At 32.6% G+C, this 22,016-nt stretch overlaps 5 protein-coding genes across 8 annotated transcripts; 3 read left to right on the top strand and 2 right to left on the bottom strand.

Annotated features, from left to right (window-relative positions):
• The first annotated feature begins 621 nt into the window (after positions 1–621).
• Positions 622–4,415, top strand: Cbs (cystathionine beta-synthase). Of its 3 annotated transcripts, none has more exons than XM_076791008.1 (7): positions 622–743; positions 1,018–1,116; positions 1,465–1,574; positions 1,640–1,989; positions 2,248–2,498; positions 2,578–2,848; positions 2,939–4,415. In XM_076791008.1, exons 1-7 carry the CDS (start codon positions 640–642, stop codon positions 3,374–3,376), a joined length of 1,623 nt encoding a protein of 540 aa, XP_076647123.1. In that variant the 5' UTR covers positions 622–639; the 3' UTR covers positions 3,377–4,415. The 3 variants fall into 3 exon arrangements, with proteins under 3 accessions (XP_076647123.1, XP_076647124.1, XP_076647125.1); XM_076791009.1 differs by having other exon boundaries at positions 634–743; positions 995–1,116; XM_076791010.1 differs by lacking the exon at positions 622–743 and adding an exon at positions 778–907 and having other exon boundaries at positions 995–1,116.
• Trs33 (trafficking protein particle complex subunit Trs33) lies at positions 4,277–5,744 on the bottom strand. The gene is made up of 3 exons (XM_076791014.1): positions 5,623–5,744; positions 5,112–5,271; positions 4,277–5,006 (listed from the first exon to the last, which is right to left on the bottom strand). The coding sequence occupies exons 2-3, from the start codon at positions 5,235–5,237 to the stop codon at positions 4,605–4,607; spliced, it is 528 nt and encodes a 175-aa protein (XP_076647129.1). The 5' UTR covers positions 5,238–5,271; positions 5,623–5,744; the 3' UTR covers positions 4,277–4,604.
• Positions 5,745–10,768: 5,024 nt separating this feature from the next.
• Positions 10,769–11,908, top strand: LOC143355505 (uncharacterized). The gene is made up of 3 exons (XM_076790343.1): positions 10,769–11,188; positions 11,297–11,525; positions 11,787–11,908. The coding sequence occupies exons 1-3, from the start codon at positions 11,046–11,048 to the stop codon at positions 11,868–11,870; spliced, it is 456 nt and encodes a 151-aa protein (XP_076646458.1). The 5' UTR covers positions 10,769–11,045; the 3' UTR covers positions 11,871–11,908.
• Positions 11,909–12,826: 918 nt separating this feature from the next.
• Positions 12,827–14,278, top strand: LOC143355473 (uncharacterized). Its single transcript, XM_076790283.1, has 2 exons — positions 12,827–13,028; positions 13,740–14,278. The coding sequence occupies exons 1-2, from the start codon at positions 12,876–12,878 to the stop codon at positions 13,947–13,949; spliced, it is 363 nt and encodes a 120-aa protein (XP_076646398.1). The 5' UTR covers positions 12,827–12,875; the 3' UTR covers positions 13,950–14,278.
• A 3,241-nt stretch (positions 14,279–17,519) lies between these two features.
• Positions 17,520–21,822, bottom strand: LOC143355472 (DNA helicase MCM8). 2 transcript variants are annotated; one of them, XM_076790281.1, is made up of 16 exons: positions 21,699–21,822; positions 21,542–21,621; positions 21,249–21,395; positions 20,864–21,105; positions 20,655–20,790; positions 20,340–20,590; positions 20,136–20,240; positions 19,709–19,852; positions 19,406–19,625; positions 19,164–19,327; positions 18,857–19,069; positions 18,647–18,768; positions 18,350–18,572; positions 18,131–18,268; positions 17,842–18,059; positions 17,520–17,751 (listed from the first exon to the last, which is right to left on the bottom strand). In XM_076790281.1, the coding sequence occupies exons 1-15, from the start codon at positions 21,710–21,712 to the stop codon at positions 17,862–17,864; spliced, it is 2,397 nt and encodes a 798-aa protein (XP_076646396.1). In that variant the 5' UTR covers positions 21,713–21,822; the 3' UTR covers positions 17,520–17,751; positions 17,842–17,861. The 2 variants fall into 2 exon arrangements, with proteins under 2 accessions (XP_076646396.1, XP_076646397.1); XM_076790282.1 differs by lacking the exon at positions 21,699–21,822 and having other exon boundaries at positions 21,542–21,691.
• Between the last annotated feature and the right edge of the window lie 194 nt (positions 21,823–22,016).

Raw genomic sequence — 22,016 nt, forward strand, 5'->3', positions numbered from 1 at the left:
TTTACATTAATAATGCAACACTTTCCTTTTACGGTAATTACATTTTAAAAAGATAACATACGCGTGACTTTCGCAAAATGTGTAATCATTATGATAATGACAATTCATTTCAAGTAAATGTAGATTGTTATGAAATACACTTCAGTTGTTTTAATTATTTTACAATCACACAATCATAAGACGTTCGTGTATTCGTTTAAATTATTATTTTCTTATAGAAATTCGAATCAATATGTACTGTTTTTTAAAACAAAATAGAAAACAGTCCGCGTATCAAAAACGTTCCACCATATTGAACTAACCGTATTTTTTCCGGTTAACTGATACGCAGAAAAAATTACAGTAGCTTACGAACAAAGTTGCATGTAATATCAATTTGAAAAATGTTAAACAATTTAAAGTACATGAACTGTTGTAAAACGGTATATATAATTATCTTATGAATATTACTTTATCTAATAAATTCCTCATTTGACATATTTTATTTACAGAATATAATCGCGGTTACATAGGAAATTGAAAATTTTCACAAAAACCTTATAAATGTCACGCATCTTTATTTTATCAATACTGTGTGGCAATCGATTGGCATTTAAAATCTAACTCGATATATGCATTGCGATATTGGTACGACAATTCATGCGAACACTGCCATTCGTTCATTCCACACCACCACGCACAGATTACTTGAAATCTGTGCAAAAACGTGTGACGTGCTGTGTTTGCGTTTTACAAGCAGTATTGTATGTGTATTATTCATTGAATATAATAAATAAATTAGGAAGTAACATCTTAAGAATATATAATTTATCATTATAGAATTACTTATTTGTGAGGTTAAACTTTTCATTAATAGTCGTTTTTAAAAGCTTAAAGATATAACATGTTATAGGTTATACATACATACGTAAGCCGTCAAAAACACATATTGTTTCCATTAAATAAAAAACTGTGTAACATAGAAAGGAAGATCTTCTTTATTGTTTGTTTTCAGTAATTGTAGAATATTCTTGCAAGTATTCCAATAGACACAATGGAGTCGTATCGTCCTAACCGGCCCAGTCTTTGCACATGGGAACCAAATGCAATAAATACACCACATACTGTCAGAACAGAGTAAGATTTTGAAATATTTATATATACTTTTTAAGAATTTAAAAAAGTATTAGTACTGATACATGGTTGCTATAGAAATAGTGAAAAGTATTTTCTTAATAAATAATCAAATGATGGCATTAATAAAAATAGTTAACGTTAAATGACAATTTTGTGTGATGGATTAGGATTTAAATATTTTGTATTAATTATAGTAAAAAATGTGATGATAAAAGAAGATGATGTAAAAGTAACAGATTTTTTTTGCTACTGATATATAAGACATTTATAATATAACTTTATATATGTTTCAATTTTCATGCGATCGATATATTCGTATCGGTGTGATTGAATATAACATTTTTTTAGGAAACCTGATCGTAATAAAATATTGCCCGATATACTGGCAGCTATTGGACAAACACCGATGGTAAAATTAAACAATATCCCCAAGTGGTTCGGAATCAATTGCGATATCTGTTAGTATTAATTTTACAACATTATTAATATACATACAAGTATAACTAGATAATTTAATTTGTAGTTGTAAAATGCGAATTTCTTAATCCTGGTGGATCTGTGAAAGATAGAATTGCATATAGAATGATTCAAGATGCAGAAGAGAAGAATTTGTTGAAACCAGGATATACCATCATTGAACCTACAAGTGGTAACACCGGAATTGGCCTAGCAATGGCTGCTGCAGTTAAAGGTTACAAATGTATTATTGTTATGCCTGAAAAAATGTCTGATGAGAAAGTGTATACGCTCAATGCACTCGGTGCTGTAATTGTTAGGACCCCAACAGAAGCAAGTTGGGACAGTCCAGAGGCTAATATTCATGTTGCTCAAAAGCTACAAAAGGAAATACCAAATAGCATTGTTCTTGATCAGGTAAGATGTATGTGTAAATGCAAAGTAATCTTATTCTTTACCTTTTAAACATATACGATCATGTGAGACTGAAGAGTACCATTGCAGAGTTAATAATGTACATGTCACATATATTGTTGTTTACTAATGTTTAACATGGACTCGTGTTTAATAACCTTTTTCCATTCTTATGAGTAAAATACATTATTAGAGTCAACCTAGTTATTTCGTGGTCGTGCCTTGTAAATAACATAATTTAGTATCGTACTTTTTATTTAGTATAGTAATTCTGGAAATCCATTGGCTCATTATGATCACACTGCACTGGAAATATGGGAACAGTGTGATGGAAAAATAGATTATGTGATAATTGGAGCAGGTACCGGCGGTACTATTGGTGGAATTGGACGAAAATTAAAGGAATTGTGTCCAGACATACAAATTGTTGGTGTAGATCCTAAAGGGAGTATTTTAGCTAACTCACCTGAATTTCAAGACGACGTTGACTTTTATGAAGTAGAAGGAATTGGGTAAAAAAATTTTATTTACATTTTATTAAAAATACGATTTCTTCTTGAATTTTTGTTTAATTGGTATATATGGTTTTAGCTATGACTTTCTACCAACAGTTCTGGATCGTAATGTTGTCGATAAATGGATAAAAACTGAAGATAGTGAATCATTCAATGCTGCTAGAATGCTTATACGCCAAGAAGGTTTATTGTGCGGAGGTAGTAGCGGTGCTGCACTTACAGCTGCTCTTAAAATAGCTAAAGATTTTCCCGAAGGAACACGCGTGGTTGTTCTTTTACCCGATGGAATACGAAATTATATGACTAAATTTGTGTCTAATCATTGGATGGAAGCTAGAGGATTTTTAGTATGTTATTCTTTCGTTACTTACTAAATTTATAATTTTCAACTTATTTTATTTTACTTTTAAATAATATACTTTTATAATACATTATAGGAATCTACCTGTCGAAATGAAGCAAATAAATGGTGGTGGAATATACCGGTTTCGCGTTTAACTTTTGACGAAGTACCTACGTTCAAGGATAATATAACATGTCAAGAAGCTGTTCGTATTTTTAAGGACACTAAATTTCAACAACTAGTCATCAGTAACGACAACAAGCATGTAGATGGTGTCATTACCTTTAGTACATTTATGTCAGAATTAGTATCTGGCGCCATAAAACTTACAGAATCTGTAAAAAAACCTATGACAAAACGTTACGTCAAAGTTAAATTATCAGCAAGTCTTGGACAATTGTCGCGTGTTCTTGAAAAAGAAGTTTATGCTGTTATTTTAGATGAGCAACATACTTTTGTTGCTATTGTTAATCAGTCCCACATATTGAATTTCATCACAAAAAGTAATGGTACTTTGAATTCTGATAATTAACTAAATGATGATTTAACTGTTTCAATGTTCATACTTTATTGTATGTGATATACGATACAGTATTATCTCCGTAACTGTTGCTAAGGTCTCTACCCGTAACAGTCGAAATTTTGGGGGGATCCTCCTTGGAACCAGTCAAGCGGTAAACACACTCGACGCTAATTAGTCATGTAATAAGCGATTCAAGTTTCAGGCGTGAATGAGGACGGCGGAAGGCAAAGAAAGAAAAAGCAGAGAGTCGAGACGTCGAACCTCAATTCCTCTTTCTTTTTCAATCGCTATCCTTTTCTACGTTCGGCACACTACGAAGAATTACTAGAATTTTGGCTCGGCAGACCCGACGATACGACAGAACCGGAGATACTACTGTACTATTATTTTTTATAGTCATCTAAAATTTTTAATAGTTTCTAATTATATCATCTGTTTTGCGACATGTCGTAAATATGAAACAAAAGTGTGACTCATAGTACTTTTCGATGTCAACTGAAAGAACCATGTTAAGACAGTGCAATATTTTATAATTCTGGTTTTTATAAACTTTTTATACGCTTCAAATTACATTCGATTACGTAAGTTTTATACTAAATTGAGCAGTTTATAAAACTTGAATTAAAAGCATCAATTATTTTTCATATGAGTTATTGTAATTATATGAGGAGTTACAGTAAGGAGCAAAACTGATTACACACTATTTGAAAGAGCATAACTTTTTTCAAATTAGTCCAAATAACTTTAGTGTTTTTGAGAAGTTAGGAGGATTAGTTTATTAGTCGAATCCTTCTAACTTCTCAATAACATTCAAGTCATTTGATCTAATTTTAAAAAAGTTATGTCGTTTCAAATAGTGTGCAATCAGTTTTGCTCCTTACTGTATATGTACAATTTAATTACATAATCTGATGAATATAATAACTTTATTATACATTTATTGCAATTTTTAATGATCAACTTTATAATTTTTACAAACAATAACTAGTCGGACAATTGTATGCATTTATTGCAACTTACAGGATTAAATAAAATGCAAATAATAACAGTTTTTCTTTTTCTTTTAATATAATAAGACTCGTAACAGCAGAAATAAATTTATTTGCTGTCCTTATAAATTAACCTATGAAAAAGATCAAATATACACAAATATTTGCAGCCCCCTTTAGCAGCAAGGAGTCCAAATTTTTATCTATCTGTATTTGTATCTGCATTGGAAAAATAATCATGACAATTATTACATTTGTTGTACTTGTACATGAAATTTGCAACTCGGTAATGTAGAAATTTCAGCGTTAACAGTACTAATTATTCCAAGGTTTGCTAAACTCCCCCGTAAAAGTCCACAAGTAAATGCTAATAAACGGGGACTTTCTTGAAGATATTGCTTATTGCTATTGGTACCTACTTTATCCAACAATCGAAATGAATTATCTTGTAATATGTACACACCGTGATGATTAGTTCTTAAATTATCAATTTGTTTGTGGTAAAGACTGGTCCAAAAATCTGTACAAATGAATTTAATCATATCCAACTCATCCTTGAAACGACTCCATTCCCATGTTAATCGTTCAATGATTCTGTAGCCAACACTGAATCCCATCCATTCTAATCGACTGAGTTCTTCTTCCTTTTCCTTTATATTTTAAACATTACAAATATGAAAAATTATTAACTTTACCAAATTGATCTTCAAAAGACATTGCGAACTTAAACTTACTAATGTTGTACAGTCAATTACCTTTTTGTTACATGTTTTACTCAAAACATAATTAACCATTTCCGTATGTAAATATTCGAAAAGACATTCGTCAGCTTCTCCAACTGCCTGGGAATTCACCTTCATATCAACTATTTGTTGCCTCATTTTCCTTTTTGCTAATGTCGCAGAATACTATTGTCTATAAAATCCATGTTCAAGGGACTTAATATATTAATTATTATCGGCAAAATGATTTGAATTCATTTACATTTTGTTTAAAGAAATAGGTTTTGATATCATTTGTAAATATGCATACCTAACCTCAACTGTCACGCAATGTTATGTGTAATAACATGGAATGTTCAAATGCAAAATGACTTTAGAGAATTGTATAAATGAGTTAGACGTCTTCAAATGCAAGAAAATAATTAAATATAATCATCCTTATTTAATCGGATTGTAAATCAAAACGCAGAACCTCTTACTTTCTTTAAGAATTTGACAGCTATGGTACCGATCTATGCAGATCTATGTAAGTCAATGTAAGTACTTGGGAGATGATGTTTTGGCAGACACAGCGCACAGCTCCAACAAGCTATAGCTAGTGAGTAAAAGGGAAAAAAGAGTCGTAGCTGTGTCTCATTCTGCTGCGTTTTGTTTTGTTCACTATCTTTGTTACGTCCAATCCCTTCCACCAAGCCAGACCAACTGTAAATATACCTCTATCAATATGTATGAAAAGTATACATACACGACTATAGACGATAGACAGACAACTAGAATAAATTCCTTATTCCTTGCAGATTAATTTCAACTACATATATTATTTAAAATTTTTTCTAATTTATTGTTTAGTACATTCCCAGTAAGCAAAATGCTTTGAATCTGCCACTAAAATTTGACACGGAAGTGCCATCTATCTGCCGCCGCATTACCATATGTATTCCAGTAGAAAATCTGCCACGCCATATTCGTGCCAAACTTTCGCTTCGATCAGCCTTCGTTATAGAGGGCAGGTCCGTCGCAATAAGAACGGGGTAACCTTGTTCTGAAAGTAAATATCGGGAAAAATCGGAATAAACGACGAGAGGGAAAATTGAATTTACAAACGTATTTATTTTAATCTTAATTTATTTTTATTTTACATATATTTGTATTATATTATTTATTTGTTTCATATTTATAATCTTAAGAAAGAAAACGAATAGACAATAAAATTTAAAAAAATGAACTGTACAAGTTACATAAAGGAAATAAAAATGATATAAAATTCAATCATAACAAAACTGTTATAAAAAATAAAAAATAAATATTCAAATCTTAAAATAATGGAAATAAAACCCTCGAATGGAAAATAAGGTATGGGGACGCTTAAGAAGAGTTTAATTAATTTATAATACATAATATAGGTCATTAGGCATGGGCAGCACGGACAGCACACCACTCTTTTAGTTTCTCCTTCCTACAAACAAAAAGGGCCTTACATTAGGACGCAATATATGTTCTGCTCTCATTGTACAATAGATATATTTCGAAGAAAAATTTTTTAAAATTCTACAATAATGTATATACTCACTTTCAATTCATTAATCAACTCAAAATAATACTGTTTTGACATTTGTTCTAAATTACTTACGGTGGTAATCCTGGTAGTAAAGCATTCTTGGAAAAATAGGTATCTGAAATAATTAAAAATATTTGTGAGTACTATATGAAGTTTAGAGTACTAAAATAATACTATACAATACTGCACGGAAGATATTATTGATTATAACATAAAGTTATTTGTTTTCCATGCGTATCTATATATAATAACAATACAATTTATCATAACACGAGAAATATGTAATGTACGATGTGCAACTTGGAATAAATTATACTGTTTCAAAATGAACCAGCACAGCGATAACCTACTGGGACATTCCCAATATGTTACCGTCTTCTTCATCCATCGACGATTCTCTGGTGCATCAGCAATAAAACACCTTAATACGACTGGAATTTTTTTCTCGTGGAACGTAATGCCTCCATTTGACATTATCAAGTTTATGTCAGAGACAAATTTTTGAAGATAATTGTTACAATCCTCGGTTTTTTGAGTGCCTTTATAAATCCCTACTACAATGGGTTTACTATTTAAGATATTTACAATTCTGACTTAAATAGGCCAAATTTGAATTGTATTGGAACTATCTAAACTACATCCATCCACATGAAAATATAATTGCAACTCTCCAGGAATTACTGGAGAACATTGAGATAACTGTTGAACTATTTCCAACTCTACATCAAAATGAACATACTCTCCTGGTTCTACCACAGAGGTGACGACACTGGTACATGGTATACTAATGAGCGTTCTTATATCTTTCGGCAAACTAGAAAAATACGAATGGGTACGTAGAAGAGATAAGATGTTGTTCCCCTGAGTGTGCGTTAAATTATTGTCCACAAAGCAAGATGCTAAACCATCACGAAATGATACTTCTGAAACAGTACCAGCAGATTCCCAAACCACATCATCGCATGAAAAGGTAGAAGACGAATAATGCGTGAATGAAGATGTGATGGGAATATTAAGAAGACTTTCATTACTATTATTACTGACAGGCACGGATAAAGAAGACGTGCTGGGAATATGTTCTGCAGATTATCAAGATTAGGGGGACTTTGTAATTTATTGTCACGTGAAAACTTCCTCAAATTTGAGGTTATTTCGCGCCGAATATTTCGTTTCTGCCTAGCGCTTAATTTATTATACGGTTTTCGCGAAACCGACTTCTTCAAAACTCTACGATCCATGGGGGTAAAAGAAAACTGAATAAAGAATATACAAAATATATAATAATGTGTTACGTGTATTGGTAACAATACCACGTGGCAATACTTATCTGGCGTCTTCTCTGCTTCTATCCTTCCTTCCTTCAAATCCACTGCTCATCCAGTCTTCACTGCTTCAGAGTTAATTCACGAACTTAACAATTAGTAATTAACTAACAAAGGAATCACTAAAAACAAGACGGAATCAGAGCGCGTGTCGAAACACCGACACCTTCGTCGTGAGAGGTGTTGTTCCCGGTCTGGTGTCGCAAACGGCACTGCGCATGATCCCTTAACGCGCAACACCTAACATACGCGCATCATAAATTAAAAGTTATACATATTATAGCTTTAAAAGAAATTAATGAATTAAAATTAAAAATTAAGAATTAAATTAATTAAATTAATAATGTGTGCATTAATATTTACGCGTATTATTGTGTTAGATCCTTAAGGGCATGCGCACAGTTGGCGCGGAATTTGAATGTCATTTGTTTCTAACGACCGCATGCAGAAAAATGCAACTCGCTACGGTCATTCGCTATCGTGCATCCCATAAAGAAGATCATATTTCGAGAAGCGAATTTCGTAGACAATTGAGGCAATGGAAAGGGTAAGTTTCAGTCTCCTGTATCATATAATTAATCTAAAATATTGTATATATTACCGGTATATCATTATATTATTTTTCATATGTTTTTCAGATTCCAAACCGTCGTCCAGAGAGGACAATTCAGAAGCCGGCGAGGTATAAGACCACCTCGTCGGATGGGGAGCCTCGGCGACGGAAACGCCCCTTTCAATCAACAAGTGCTCTTGACTCTGATGAGGAGCTCCGGCGACTTCTGGAGGCCGATTCGCCGGAGAGTCATGGAGCAAAGTCGACATCGTTGCTCAATCCTCCTCCCATACCACCACCAACCTCCTCACCAATAGATTTGTCCGCTTCCTCCACGTCCTATTTACCACCACGTCCTATAACACCACGTCCTATAACACCACAGACCCCCGCAACCATCACAAGATCCCAATTTGAGCAACTGATGTCGCAAAACGAGAAACTGATGTCGCAGAACGAACACCTCGCAAGAAAGCTGGACCTCCTGGAAAAGAAAATGGATCAGTATGTAATTTAAGAAATTGAAATTACAGTATGATGGCAATATTTAACAAAATTTACTTCTTCTTTCTAGAATATTAAAAAAAAGGGAGCAACCTCATAGTTATGGGAGAAAGCCGGAATGTCTACCTCTTCAAACGAGGGAAGAGGTAGACAACTTCGAAAACTGCTCCGAACAGGAGTACAATAATGTGGTAAGTGTATGCATTTATTCCATTGCTATATGCGCACACACGTGTGAGTATATATATTAATGATATAACTTATTATTTTTTAGGTTGACTTCTTTGCCCATGTAGGAGGGTACAATCTAAAAGAGGCACTGAGTGCCTCTTTTAGAGAGGCTGTCGCAGACAGCCTCCTACCCTCATACACGTGGTTTGGCAGGAACAGTTGCCAACCATTGTGTCCCACGAAAATTGTGCGGGCCCTTTTCGGTAAGAATTATTTATTGCTTAATACATTAACTTAATAAGCTTAATATGACCGTGTAAATAATCTTTCTTAAATAATGTTGCAGATGCAGTTTGCGAAAGCAGATCTTTCTCAAGGCCCACTCGCCTCGAATTTCAAGATTCGATGCGAGTGGTCCTGAAAGCTCGCAAGAAAAGGGTCCGGCACAAGAAGCCGTCGGGCAGTGCGGCGAGGTATGTTAACCCCTGGGAGCAGGCAGAGTAACCGGGGGCGCAAGTGGAGGGAGGAGTTTTAGTGGGTAAACCCTCGCTGTCACATCGCCCCTCTGAAACGGGGGGCGATCGCTTGGGGAGTCCCACACTTTCTCGGGGTTGGAATGGCCCCGAGAAGTTGTGCGTAACGCATTTAACCTCCCTCCACTGAAAATAAGAAAAATAAAAAATAAAAAAAAACACCAAACAGCACTTTTCAGTGCTCCAAACAGCACTTTTTAGTGCTAATTTTAAATTATATTAAATCATATTTTAAATTAAATTGGCTTTTTAAATTGACTTTTTAAATTAAATTATATATTTTAAATTATATTATATATTTTAAATTATATTACAATTATACTAATTGTAACAATTTGAAAATAAATTCAATTGAAATAAAAAATTAATACACATTAAAAATATTCCGTCATCCCTTTCCATATTCTTCTTTCAATCTTCTTCGAATTCACTTCCTCTCGCACGCACACTCTTCGCGCTCTTTTCTCTCTCTGTCTCGCACGCATACTCTTCGCGCTCTTTTCTTTCTCTCTCGCACGCACACTCTTCGCGCTCGTTCTCTCTTTCTCGCACGTACGCTCTTCGAATTATACAACACGGCGCTTTGTCTTTCACGACACATTGTGGTGTTTACGCATCACTTTATCTTTATTACGCATTGAAACTTAAATAAAATACCTTTTCCCACCCTACACAGGAAGATTTACTTCAATTTTTACCGATATTTACTGTTAGAACAAGGTTACGTCCGTTCTTAGTGCGACGGACCTGCCCTCTATAACGAAGCCAAAGTTTGGCTCCCATGCCGCATGATGCCGCATGGAATTTTACCTGTAGGCTTCGCATGGATGTGACAAACATCTGCCGCCGCATTTCCTTAGGAATTTCACGACACACTTTGGTGTCACAATCAAAGCACAGGAGTTCCAAATTCTGCTTCGAGCAGGGTTTGGTACGAAATACATAACTCTTTTGCTTCGAGCAGGATTTGGTCGAGTAGGCATTTGGCTAACTGGGTTATATATGCACAAAGAAAACAAAATCTCTAAATGAAATAGAACAAACTATTCTAATAAGTATTGTACAATATATCTTATATCAATTTTGTATTATGCGTTTTATATAAAAAAAAAAAAAATGATTTATTTACATGAAGTTTGGCAGCAAACCTATTTTTTACTCCGATTGTATAACAACATTCATAATGATGTACTTCAGTCCATACATCTTTTATTTTCAATCATCAAAAACGATATACATTTTTTTATTAAAAACTTTGGGAACCATATATTATAAAATTCTCGTTAATTAAATTATTTGTGATCGTATCCACTATAATACAGAAAGATGGGGTGCAACTTTGAATTTTCAAGGGGTGGCGGTACGGGCGTAGCAGAAGCAATTGGAAATTGGGGATTTTCTAATGGAATATCAAGTTCTGGCCAAGAACTTCAGTGTTTAAGATATCTTTCGGAGAAAATGGCTTGTTTGTAAGATTAATTCTGCCATTTTATTTCAAAATGATGCCTGCCGCTTTTTCATGGAATTTAATTATTGTAATAGTTTTGGAATGAATTTATAATTATATGTCTTTCTAGAAAAAAGACGAAACCGATGATGTGTGTAAAATACGACTGCAGATATGATCCAGAAGCTTGGTCAGTAAAACCTAGTCCTGAAGAGTGTAAACCAGCTTGGTCGGTTCCTATGAAGAGACCACTGATTACCTATAGTTCTACCGCGGAAATACTTTTAACTTCGAATTTAAATAGCATTGGAACAGATTTATTATATGTTATACCAGGCCGAAGTTATGTACTACAGGGTGTATGTAAAAGTATTTTTTATATTTGGTTATACGTAAAATTCATTTTGTATTATTATGTTTCCATGTTTCCAAATATTAATCTTCACTTTTGTATAGTTTTATTTATTCGGCTTCGTTATTAATTATTTCTGAAGATATAGGTACTTTAAACATTCAGCAATACGATGAACAGTATGTATACATGCTAGTTCTACGCGATTGGATTTCTTAAGATTTTCGATTAGACCTTCTAGTTTTTCCACTTATTTTGATTTTTACAGACGGATAAGTGGTACCGAGGAAAACCAATTTGCTGTCCACAACCGATCTGTTCGACGCCAAACTATTCGAAACTGTATTGTTAGTGACGATGTAACTCCGTATTTTAAAATAAACTCCGCCTTTTAGATTGTCAAATAAAAAATTGTACTTTATCATTATTAATAAAATATAAATAAATGTACTATATTCTCATGTAAATTGTAGTTTTAATCTCTTATTTTTAAAGGTCTTTAATTTTTGAAATAATTATTTCAAATATTATAATGTTAATTAATTAATTTGAAAGTTAATTACAATTTTCCGTTTTTATTTATAAATGTGTTAGTAAGTGAGTGTACACAGTGAAATTATATACACTCTAAAGTTGTCAGCATTAATCAAAAAGTAGAAACAGAACAGACAATATGAAACAAAAAATTCTAAAATTCGTCATGTTTCGTTAAATTTTTACCAAATTTTCCCGTAACGCAAAATTTATAAAAGTGTAAAACATCTGTATAAATTAACAAGTATATTATCCAAAATAAAAATATTGATAAATCAAAATGTCTACAAACCAAATAACCAACGCAGCAGATATAATATGTGGTCTAAAAGCCGCGGTGACTGCCTTAGAGTGGTTAGTTTTACGATTTAAATATAATATTCAATGAATAGAATATAATTTTTTATTATGATTATGCTATAGCAAACTGTAGAAATAAATGTATGTTTGCTCGTCATTTCTGTTAATTCATATCTGGTGTTGAGAATTTTCATACAGTGTCTACTCGATAATTGTCAAAAACACGAGTCTGGCCAGGGACAATTATCGGCTAGAAGATACTATTTTTTGATCCACTGCCGAATGGAGAAAAGGACAGCGAGGCTCGAGAGGCCTCGGTCGCCCCTTGTTCGTTATTTTGTTATAATTATTTATTTTTTACCATGTCTGTAAAAACTTATTGCTTATGATTAAAACTGAACGTAACATTGACATAACTACCGTTTTTCATTACTTCTATAAAAACCATATTGATGTTTCCAGTATTACGATTAGTTTTATTCATATTTCTGCTTAATATTGTATATACAATAGCTACCACAACATGGAAATGCTGAGACAAGCGCAAGAAATGAAACGGCAAAAACCAAAACCCCCACCTATGTTCATGATGATTCCAATCGAAGAAAAAAATGATGAAAACAAAAGATCACATACTAAGCATAAACACACTAAATCAATAAAAGATGTTCACGCTGTAAAGAAAGACAATTCCCATACAAATCTCAAACCAAAGGATGACTGTAGTCAATTGGTAATATTTTAGAAATTTAAAAACAAAAAGAATACAAGCGGATATTTAAAATGTCATTAGAATAAGTTAATGTGGAAGCGGATGTATCCTAAAAAACATAATGTTCACGAAAAAATAATATTAGTAGTTTTATGCACTAATCAAACTTAAAATATTATATTTTTCTAAGCTTATTATTAATGAAAAGATAATATATATTTCACAGTACTATTCAATCATTCCATAAGGGCGTGGACAGACGGGTGGTACAACCGAGCGAGGGAAGATTTTACATGTCAAAATACGTTGAAAAAAAGTAATAACATTTTTTCATTTGACGCCTCATTTTCAAGAAAATTGAGTTTAATTTAAAGATCCGTTGGGTTCGCATGCTTTAATATATGCAAGAAGTAGAATTGGTTGGCCATGATCAGGCGCGCCATACGAATCCTATCTACATAATAGCACGCGTATTCACTGCATTTTCAAACGAAAAAATGTTATTCCTTTTTTTACTTATTTTTATACGTAGAATTATCCCCTGCCCGGTATTCTCACCCGTCCGGCAACACCCACTATGTTTTCTGTACTAATCAAACACAAAGAAACAATTTGTCCTTATACAAAGAAATAATTTGTTCTTATACAGGTGTCAAATACACATTATCCTTTCAGGCAATTGATTCGAAACTTCCTGAAATGAGGGGCGGAATTTTATTCACAAGATGCTACTGCGTACACAGAGATGGTCTTCAAAATTCTTGTCCATTGTCCTCCTGTCAAGAGCATCCCAATTGTGGCGAAAAGCCATGGCCCACATGTCCACCAGCGAAATTTCTTCGCTGTCGGTACCCACAACAGTTCCCAACAAAAAATAATAATTAAATATCTATAATTCACCGAGTTCGGTACAAATATGCACAAAACGATACATTTTACATAATGTAAGACTGCAATTACTTGTACAGAGGAAAGCTTTAAAGTGCAGTGACATAAAAACACAAAAAAATCGAATATATGGTAATAAATGACTTTACCAAAATATGTGTATATCTTTTCTTAACTTAAACGTATGGGTTTATATTCTTCGTGAACGGTATGCTTGTTTAGTAGTGGTGTACTGGTAAATATGCTACTTTGGACTGCATAGTGATTTACGGGTATGTATATGTGTCTCTCTAAAAACTCTTGCATAAATTGTGAACAATATAATATAAGATAATGTTTAATTTTCAATACGTTTGTTGTTGTTGCATGTATTCAATTAATTGATTAATTTTTACTTCAATTCTCGAACTCGCAAAAACATTTTGCGAAAAGTTTTTAGGAGACTGTTATAAACGAATTACTTTCCTCACTTTAGCAACTATCATTTCGCGGAATTTCAAGTTCAAAGGAATACTGTAGCCATTTCCTGGAAGACAAAGTATAGATATTCCGTCCCAGGTGTTCACAAACGCGTAACATAGATATACTGCTGCGATATGTATAATATGTTATAATGCATGCGAGATTGTGAACAGTTACTTTTATTTAATGGAGAAAGTAGCAGTTTCATTTCGTTTGTTTACAAAATAATTACAATATTTGATGGATAAAATTTCGATCTCGGAGTTCATAAAATCAACAGGAAACACAAGGAGGGTCACAAAAAACATACGGTGGGGGACACGGCGAACAGTAGGGTATACATGGTAAACATGGAGGTGGACATTGCGCTGGACAGCAAGGAGGACACGGTGGAGGACATGGTGGAGGACACGGTGAAGGGCATGATACAAAACAGCATGGAGGGCATGGTGGAGGACATCGCGGAGGACATGGCGGAGGGCATGGCGGTGGACATGGCGGAGGACATGGTGGAGGGCAGCACAGTGGAGGACATGGTGGGCAGCACAGTGGAGGACATGGTGGGCAGCACGGTGGAGGACATGGTGGGCAGCAGGGTGGAGGACATGGTGGGCAGCAAGGTGGAGGACATGGTGGGCAGCATGGTGGAGGACATGGTGGGCAGCATAGTGGAGGACATGGTGGAGGACACAGTGGAGGACACGATGGAGGACATAGTGGAGGACACGGCGGAGGGCATGGTACGGCAATTTTGTAGGATACACACGGCGGTACCGATGACGTTGGTATACAACAAGAAATGCAGGGTGGACAACATGCAGATGGTGGACAACATACAGATGGTGGACAACACGCTGGTGGTGGGCAACACAGTGGTGGTGGGCAACACGCAGGTGGTGGGCAACACGCAGGTGGTGGGCAACACGCAGGTGGTGGGCAACACGCAAGTGGTGGGCAACACGCAGGTGGTGGGCACGGCGAACATGGGTCGCAGCAGGGATCTGTACCGTTGCTACAAACTAATCTACAATAAGCCGCTAAAGCAGATTCTCGGGCTTTATCGGCGCAATAGTATTTCCTTAGAGCAACTTCAACATCTCCTAGATCCGTTAATTTCAATAGCGCGTATTGGCCTGGACTACAAACGGGATACAACTTTGTCATACACTCTGGTCTCCCCATGCAATCCCATATCATACACCTATCTTGTAAGCCGTTCCTTTTAATACACTCGCATCTATATAAAATACTTGCACGGAACTCGAAGCTCTTACAGCGTTTGACAGGACTCTGGAATTTTAAATCGGGAATGTAATTATTACTTTAGTTAACGACAACGTCATGTTTTCCGCACAATTTAATATCGAATAAAACGCGTTTAATTAGAACTTAAGAAATTCAATGGACATAATAGAATATAAGAAATATTGGCTTCTAAAATGAAGTGTTTTAATTCAATGCACTGTTGTTATTGAATGTTTAGAACATTGCCTTCTCAAGGAATTCTAAATCTTTTTCAAACTTTATTGTTTAGTTCTTGTTTAGTTCAAATTTTATTTCAGTTTCTATATATTAATCATTCGATGAAATTCATCATTCTATTCAAAGTATTACATTTTTATGTACAAAATTGTCGATTGAACAATGAAATACAAAATTTTGTTGTATACTTGAATAAATAAGTATGTAAATAGATAGAACATGATAACAATTAATTATGATTTCAATTAATATTTCAATAATATTAAACAGAAGCAAATATTAATACTACAAATTTAATTGCATAATGTCATAGAAATTCGATTTATACTCACGCAACAGGGTAACTCATTACAAGGTGAAGCAGGACAGACTACAGGAGGTGGACAGAATGGTTCATCCCATTCGCATGGTTTTCTACAGGGACAAATACATTAAATTCTCTTATACTGAAATTAACACAACTTTCATCTTACTTTCTGTCCATAGAACTGATCAAGCATTTCAGTTGAGCTAACAATTCCCGTCTTTTCTCGCAATTCGGATTTTTTCCATCGCACGGCATTTTTGCAGGTAATCAAATTTCAATGGTTGCGCACAAAAATTTTGATTTCATTACAATTTTTATGTTATCTAAAGATTTTGCATTTTTTTACACATTTGTTATGGTTTTTACATGCATTTCTCACTAATTAATTTTTATATTCTGGCGAAACTGAGACGATTAATTTCAAGAAACCATAATACGATCTGAATGTATGTTTGCAATGAATGCGCGATAAATAAATGAAAGATGTAGGTATCGAAATTTCAAATGTTTGTCATTATTTCGTGAGCAGTTGTCAAAATTCGAAGTGTATGGAATCTGTAATAAGATAATAGGTAAACCATAAAAAAAAGAAGCAAAACTCTACGAAGAAAGAGTTAAATTATTAAAATGTCTTGCGGAGGATGTTCACCATGCTGTCCTCCAATGCCTTGTTGCGTGACACCTCCAACAGGATGCTGCCCACCAATTCCACCATCGTGTGTACCATACTCATGTTGCCCATCCCCTTGCTTGGCTTGCCCACCACCCTGTAAAATCACAATTTGCACACCACCAGTGCCGTGCGGACCTTGTCCGCCGAAATGTGTTCCATATTGCCCGCCTGCATGTACAGCAAGATGCCTAGGCAGAGTTACAACGCGTCCTATTAAATGGACTACATTTTTCTAGGACAGTTCCTCATTATGGTACATTATGGTACAATATAGACATATAAATAACATTTTATCAATTTTGTCCGCTCGGCACGAGTTACTTATTACAGTAGTGTTTATTTTTTCAATTAGAATAAACGATATTAGTAATTAAATTAGAAATGTATATAATATTATGATAAATTAACATATAATGTATTACAATTCTATTAAACAGATGCAAAGTTACAATACCTCCTCCACCCATCCCACAACCAAAAATATATATGCCTAATGGACCATGCTGCAGACCTTGTTGTTTTCATGTTCCAAGCCCAAAATGTTGTCTTTATATGTATTGGCGTCTACCATGCAAAGCAGATTGTTTTGAAGTGTAAAAGCAAACATATAACGATACTAACAATCATTTATTCTGATGTAATATTTTATTGTAACTACAAAATGATTTTATTGTAGCAATTCAAAAATATATTTTTAATATCAAACATACAATGTCAACATGATTAGGAGAATATGCTTATCTTTTAATGTGTATAATACCTTAAATAATTTTTACAACAAATGTTGTCTTGTGTATAATGAACTGAAATATTCATGCGTATTCTCTTTTAAATATTTTCACTGATTTGTAAGAAATGTAGGAAAGTCCAAGCAGCTGCAAACATAAACACTAATTAATACTTAATTTTGGCATACAACGTTACAGTAAACATAAACTTCAACTTCAATTTTCATGCTTATTTACTTATAGACTTCAAAATAATGTTAGTCTGGTATAAATTTGAAAGTGTTACTTCCAGTTTTTAATAAAACTCCACTTTCATTTAATTTTGATATCAATCGAGAAAAATCATCCACTGAAATTTTTCCGCTTAATGCGATTTCACGTAGCTGTTTTGTAGAAAATGTTTGATTGTTAGAAGAAAATGTTTCCTTCTTTAATAATTGTATAAATTCTCTGAGCTTTAAAAAAAATGTTCATTATTATTGTTCATATATTACTTCCAATAATGTAAATAGTCTAATTGACTTACTTTTCTATCTATTCCTTTTTTATTATTTAATGATGACCAGCTAACAGCACTATTATCAGTTGCATATCGTAGAATTTCTATCACTTCCAAAGCATCTGTTTCAGTTGCTTCAGTACGTAATTCCAATTTTGCTCTAGCCTGCATAGTAATACTAACTTTAACTACTTAGATCATAAATTAAAAATATGAAATTTTCATGAACATTTGAGAAAACTACACCTCAGTTAATCTTATCATAGCTTCTAATTGTCTATTATACACAGATATACCACTGCATTTATTATTTCTTTTCCGAAGTTGTAAATAATAGTTTTGTAATATTGTAGCTGCTTCTGTAGTAAGCGTTGGTTTAACGTATTGTCGTGCGTATGAAATATACTTCCTGAGAATTGATTGTGGAATAGGGCAAACATTTTCAGTTACAGAAGATACAAGTTTCTCCCTGAAAATTGAATTATGCTTTAAATAAATAAACTCTTTACCAATCATTATTTCAATTATCATGATTCCTAATACCTTAATGTGAATCTATTTTCATCCATTGTATCTACGTGTTGAGAAGCATTTACTTTTCTTTTTCTTACATTGGATCCGGTATGAATTGACATAACATGTTTGCATAGTAAATCATCTATATGCTTTTACAAATACAATATATATATATTATTCTAGCAATACTATTTTTTGCAAGTAATTCTTAAGTGATGTAGTTATAAATATATGTACCTTATTTGGTTCATCTAACAATAAAAAAATTAAATCAAAACGCGATAAAAGAGGTGGACTCATCTTCAAATTTTGTATTACTGTTTTACTTCTATTAAATCGACCACCAATTGGATTAGCAGCTGCAAGAATTGAAGTTCTTGTGGGAAGGGAACAAATTATTCCTGATTTAGCAACACTTACACTTTGCTGTTCCATGGATTCTAATAAAGCCTACAATTCAGGAAAAAGTATTTTTGTTATTGCAATAATCTGCAAAACTAATAAATAATTTAATTTTGAAAACATTGAAATTACAAAAAATTACCGAATGTTGCTTAGACATTTTATCAAATTCATCAATACAACAGCAGCCTCTATCTGCTAAAACTAATGCACCTGGTTCTAAAGCAAAGTTGTTACTTTTATTTTCCCTTGTAAGTGTTATTGTCAATCCAGATGATGTGCTCGAATTTCCGCATACATATACTCCTTTTAACACGATTATTCGATAATGTTTGAAAATATGTAAAAACCAAAAAAGAAAAACGAACTGTTTTTAAATTATACCTTTAGTAGCAATTCGTGAACATGCTTGCAACATTTGCGATTTCCCAAGACCAGGATCCCCGACTACTAAAATATGTATATTATCTCGTATTTCTGAATGCTCCGTATTGCCACCAAATAAACTTAGTATCAACCCAGCTTTTATCATTTCATGACCATATATGCTTGGACAAAGAGAATGAACCAGCAATGGAAAAATATTTGGTGTATTATATACTTCCTTTATAAGAAACATAAATATTTAACAATGACAACAGATCAGTTTTCTAATTGTAATAAGCAAAGTATTAATATTGTTCGTACCTTTATTGCTAAATAATCCTTTATTGACATTTCATTGTCCATAATATTTTTAGTTTGAAATCTCTGTTTATTATTACTTATTGTGATTGCTTCCATATACAATGCAAATGATATTTTATTTCGTGCTTTAATATTATTAATACCCTATGAAATAAATGTTAACAATCATTAAAAGTTAATAGGTATTCTATACATTTGTATGAGTGGAGACATATATTTACATAAAAATATTTAAAAGTAAAAAATTGTAATTGCAGACTTAGATAAAATTGTAAGTTAGATGTTTCTTACATAGTTTACATGATTTTAAGTATAGTGACTATAATTGGAAGGTATAAATATACAAATGAGAAATTAAATAAAACTTTAAAATCTTGAATTTAGATTCTCGTACACTTTTATATCATATTAATTGTATTATATATACCTTTATAATTCCTGTTAACGTAATATCATCTCCAGGCATACAAGTACTGACTAAATCATCCATCAATTCAACATCAAGTACTCTAGGCATGCTACCTTTATTATTCTGCAGCATGACAAATAAATATTTTTAATCCTGAGGTAATTTCAAGAACGCTTAAAAAATACATTACGTGTAAATATTTTCTATAATAAAATTAAACACCTGTTCATCATTCAAAAGTTCTTGTATCTTAATCATTTGGAAAGAAATACTTTTCACTTGTGGAGAATCTAATAGTGGACGAAATTTAGATATACCACATATATTACATTTTTTTGGTACTGTATATATTCCTTGTGGTTGTTTTACTATTTTTTGCAAATTACATTTGCGACAGACAAATATTATCCATTCTGCAAGATGCTTTACACGACCTACTCTTATTACACAGCCTTTAACAGATACCAATCTCCCTATTAAGAAAATTTATATATGTTAATCCAAGAGTTCCTAACACTGATAATGTTAGATACCTACCATAAGAATTTGCTTTCAAGTCTTGCAAGCATATAATGGGTTGGTAATTTAATATTTTTAATCTAACAGTCGAAAGTGTACTTATAATATTCATACAACATTTTAAATTTTCTTTTGGTATTGTATTTAATATTTTCTAAAGGAATTAAAATGTTTATGTGTTAAATAAATAAGTATATTACATATATGTAAAACCATTTAAGAAATACCTGATGAATAGCAAGCTTAATACAATTTAATGTGTGTAGAGGGTTTTCATAAATACTTTTCTTAAAATCTGGCCATTTATTCATAAAAATCTTATCGTTGTATACTTCACATATGTCAATAGCAAACACTGTCCCAACTTCTAAATTTTCCAAAGTAAGTAACGATAGTAAGCGTTGCTGCCTGTTTAAGAAGTTCTCCAAAATCTGAATTTTTTTAACAGTTTCTGAACCATCTTTGTACTCTGTAGTATAAAACGAGTTTTTCTATATTATAATATTTATTTTTATTTCTAATTGTTATTGACACTTTCTGTTAAACAGGTATTGATCAATTAAATCAAGAAAACATAATAAACTTTTCAAGGTCAGTTAAAAATATTTCTACCTTCATCATCGAAAAAAAATTTCCATCCATAGTAAGGTATATTAAAATTTACAAAAGTGTCATATTTATATAATGTATCACTAGTCTGAATTGGATCTAAAGATTTGCATATTTTTTCCTTATTTTGATTGTTTTTGCTGCCATCTTCTGCAAAATATACATTCTCTACATAAGAAATATACAACACTAAAAATTACTTTGTCATTCAAAATTTACTTTAGAAATGTTTTTATAATTTTTGCATAACAAGATAAAAACTTGAAAAATAAAGAAGAACGAAATAACCTTCTTACTATTAGATTTTGCTGATTTCTTTTTATTTAAATACCATTTACTTTTATAATAGTCCTTCAAATTTTTATCACTCATAATTCTAAATATTTATTATGTCACATATATATGTATATATATTTTTCGTACAAAATTATAAGTATCAATTTTTGTCGAAACTTATATTTCTTCATAAATATCTTAAAAAGTAAATAATCTGTATAATAATTAATATCACAGTAACTACATTTCTTTATCGTGAAAACAGGTTATACAGTATACCGACAGGTATCGTCGTAACCAAGCAACGGTTTACATCACAGAATACTGTGTATATTCTGTGTATGTACTATAAATATTGTCATCGTTTCAATAATTAATTTCAAAAGAAATATGTATAATTAAGCAATTATATTCATTACTATTGCATTTTCTTTTAATCACGCTTTATTTAGCTATATGCTATAAATATAAATAATATTTAATATCTTTTGAGGA

The sequence above is a fragment of the Halictus rubicundus genome, chromosome 7 (assembly GCF_050948215.1).
Source record: "Halictus rubicundus isolate RS-2024b chromosome 7, iyHalRubi1_principal, whole genome shotgun sequence".
Classification (NCBI taxonomy): Eukaryota; Metazoa; Arthropoda; class Insecta; order Hymenoptera; family Halictidae; genus Halictus; species Halictus rubicundus.

Coding starts and splice junctions, on each gene's coding strand:
- Cbs (XM_076791008.1), top strand. CDS start 640: ATGCGAACACTGCCATTCGTTCATTCCACACCACCACGCACAGATTAC. Junction 2,499..2,577: donor TATGAAGTAGAAGGAATTGG/GTAAAAAAATTT, acceptor ATATGGTTTTAG/CTATGACTTTCTACCAACAG. Junction 2,849..2,938: donor TGGAAGCTAGAGGATTTTTA/GTATGTTATTCT, acceptor AATACATTATAG/GAATCTACCTGTCGAAATGA.
- Trs33 (XM_076791014.1), bottom strand. CDS start 5,237: ATGAGGCAACAAATAGTTGATATGAAGGTGAATTCCCAGGCAGTTGGA. Junction 5,007..5,111: donor GTAAAACATGTAACAAAAAG/GTAATTGACTGT, acceptor TAAAATATAAAG/GAAAAGGAAGAAGAACTCAG.
- LOC143355505 (XM_076790343.1), top strand. CDS start 11,046: ATGGGGTGCAACTTTGAATTTTCAAGGGGTGGCGGTACGGGCGTAGCA. Junction 11,189..11,296: donor TCGGAGAAAATGGCTTGTTT/GTAAGATTAATT, acceptor ATGTCTTTCTAG/AAAAAAGACGAAACCGATGA. Junction 11,526..11,786: donor GAAGTTATGTACTACAGGGT/GTATGTAAAAGT, acceptor TGATTTTTACAG/ACGGATAAGTGGTACCGAGG.
- LOC143355473 (XM_076790283.1), top strand. CDS start 12,876: ATGGAAATGCTGAGACAAGCGCAAGAAATGAAACGGCAAAAACCAAAA. Junction 13,029..13,739: donor CAATAAAAGATGTTCACGCT/GTAAAGAAAGAC, acceptor TTATCCTTTCAG/GCAATTGATTCGAAACTTCC.
- LOC143355472 (XM_076790281.1), bottom strand. Junction 19,626..19,708: donor AGGATTATTTAGCAATAAAG/GTACGAACAATA, acceptor TTTCTTATAAAG/GAAGTATATAATACACCAAA. Junction 19,070..19,163: donor AAATGTCTAAGCAACATTCG/GTAATTTTTTGT, acceptor CCTGAATTGTAG/GCTTTATTAGAATCCATGGA.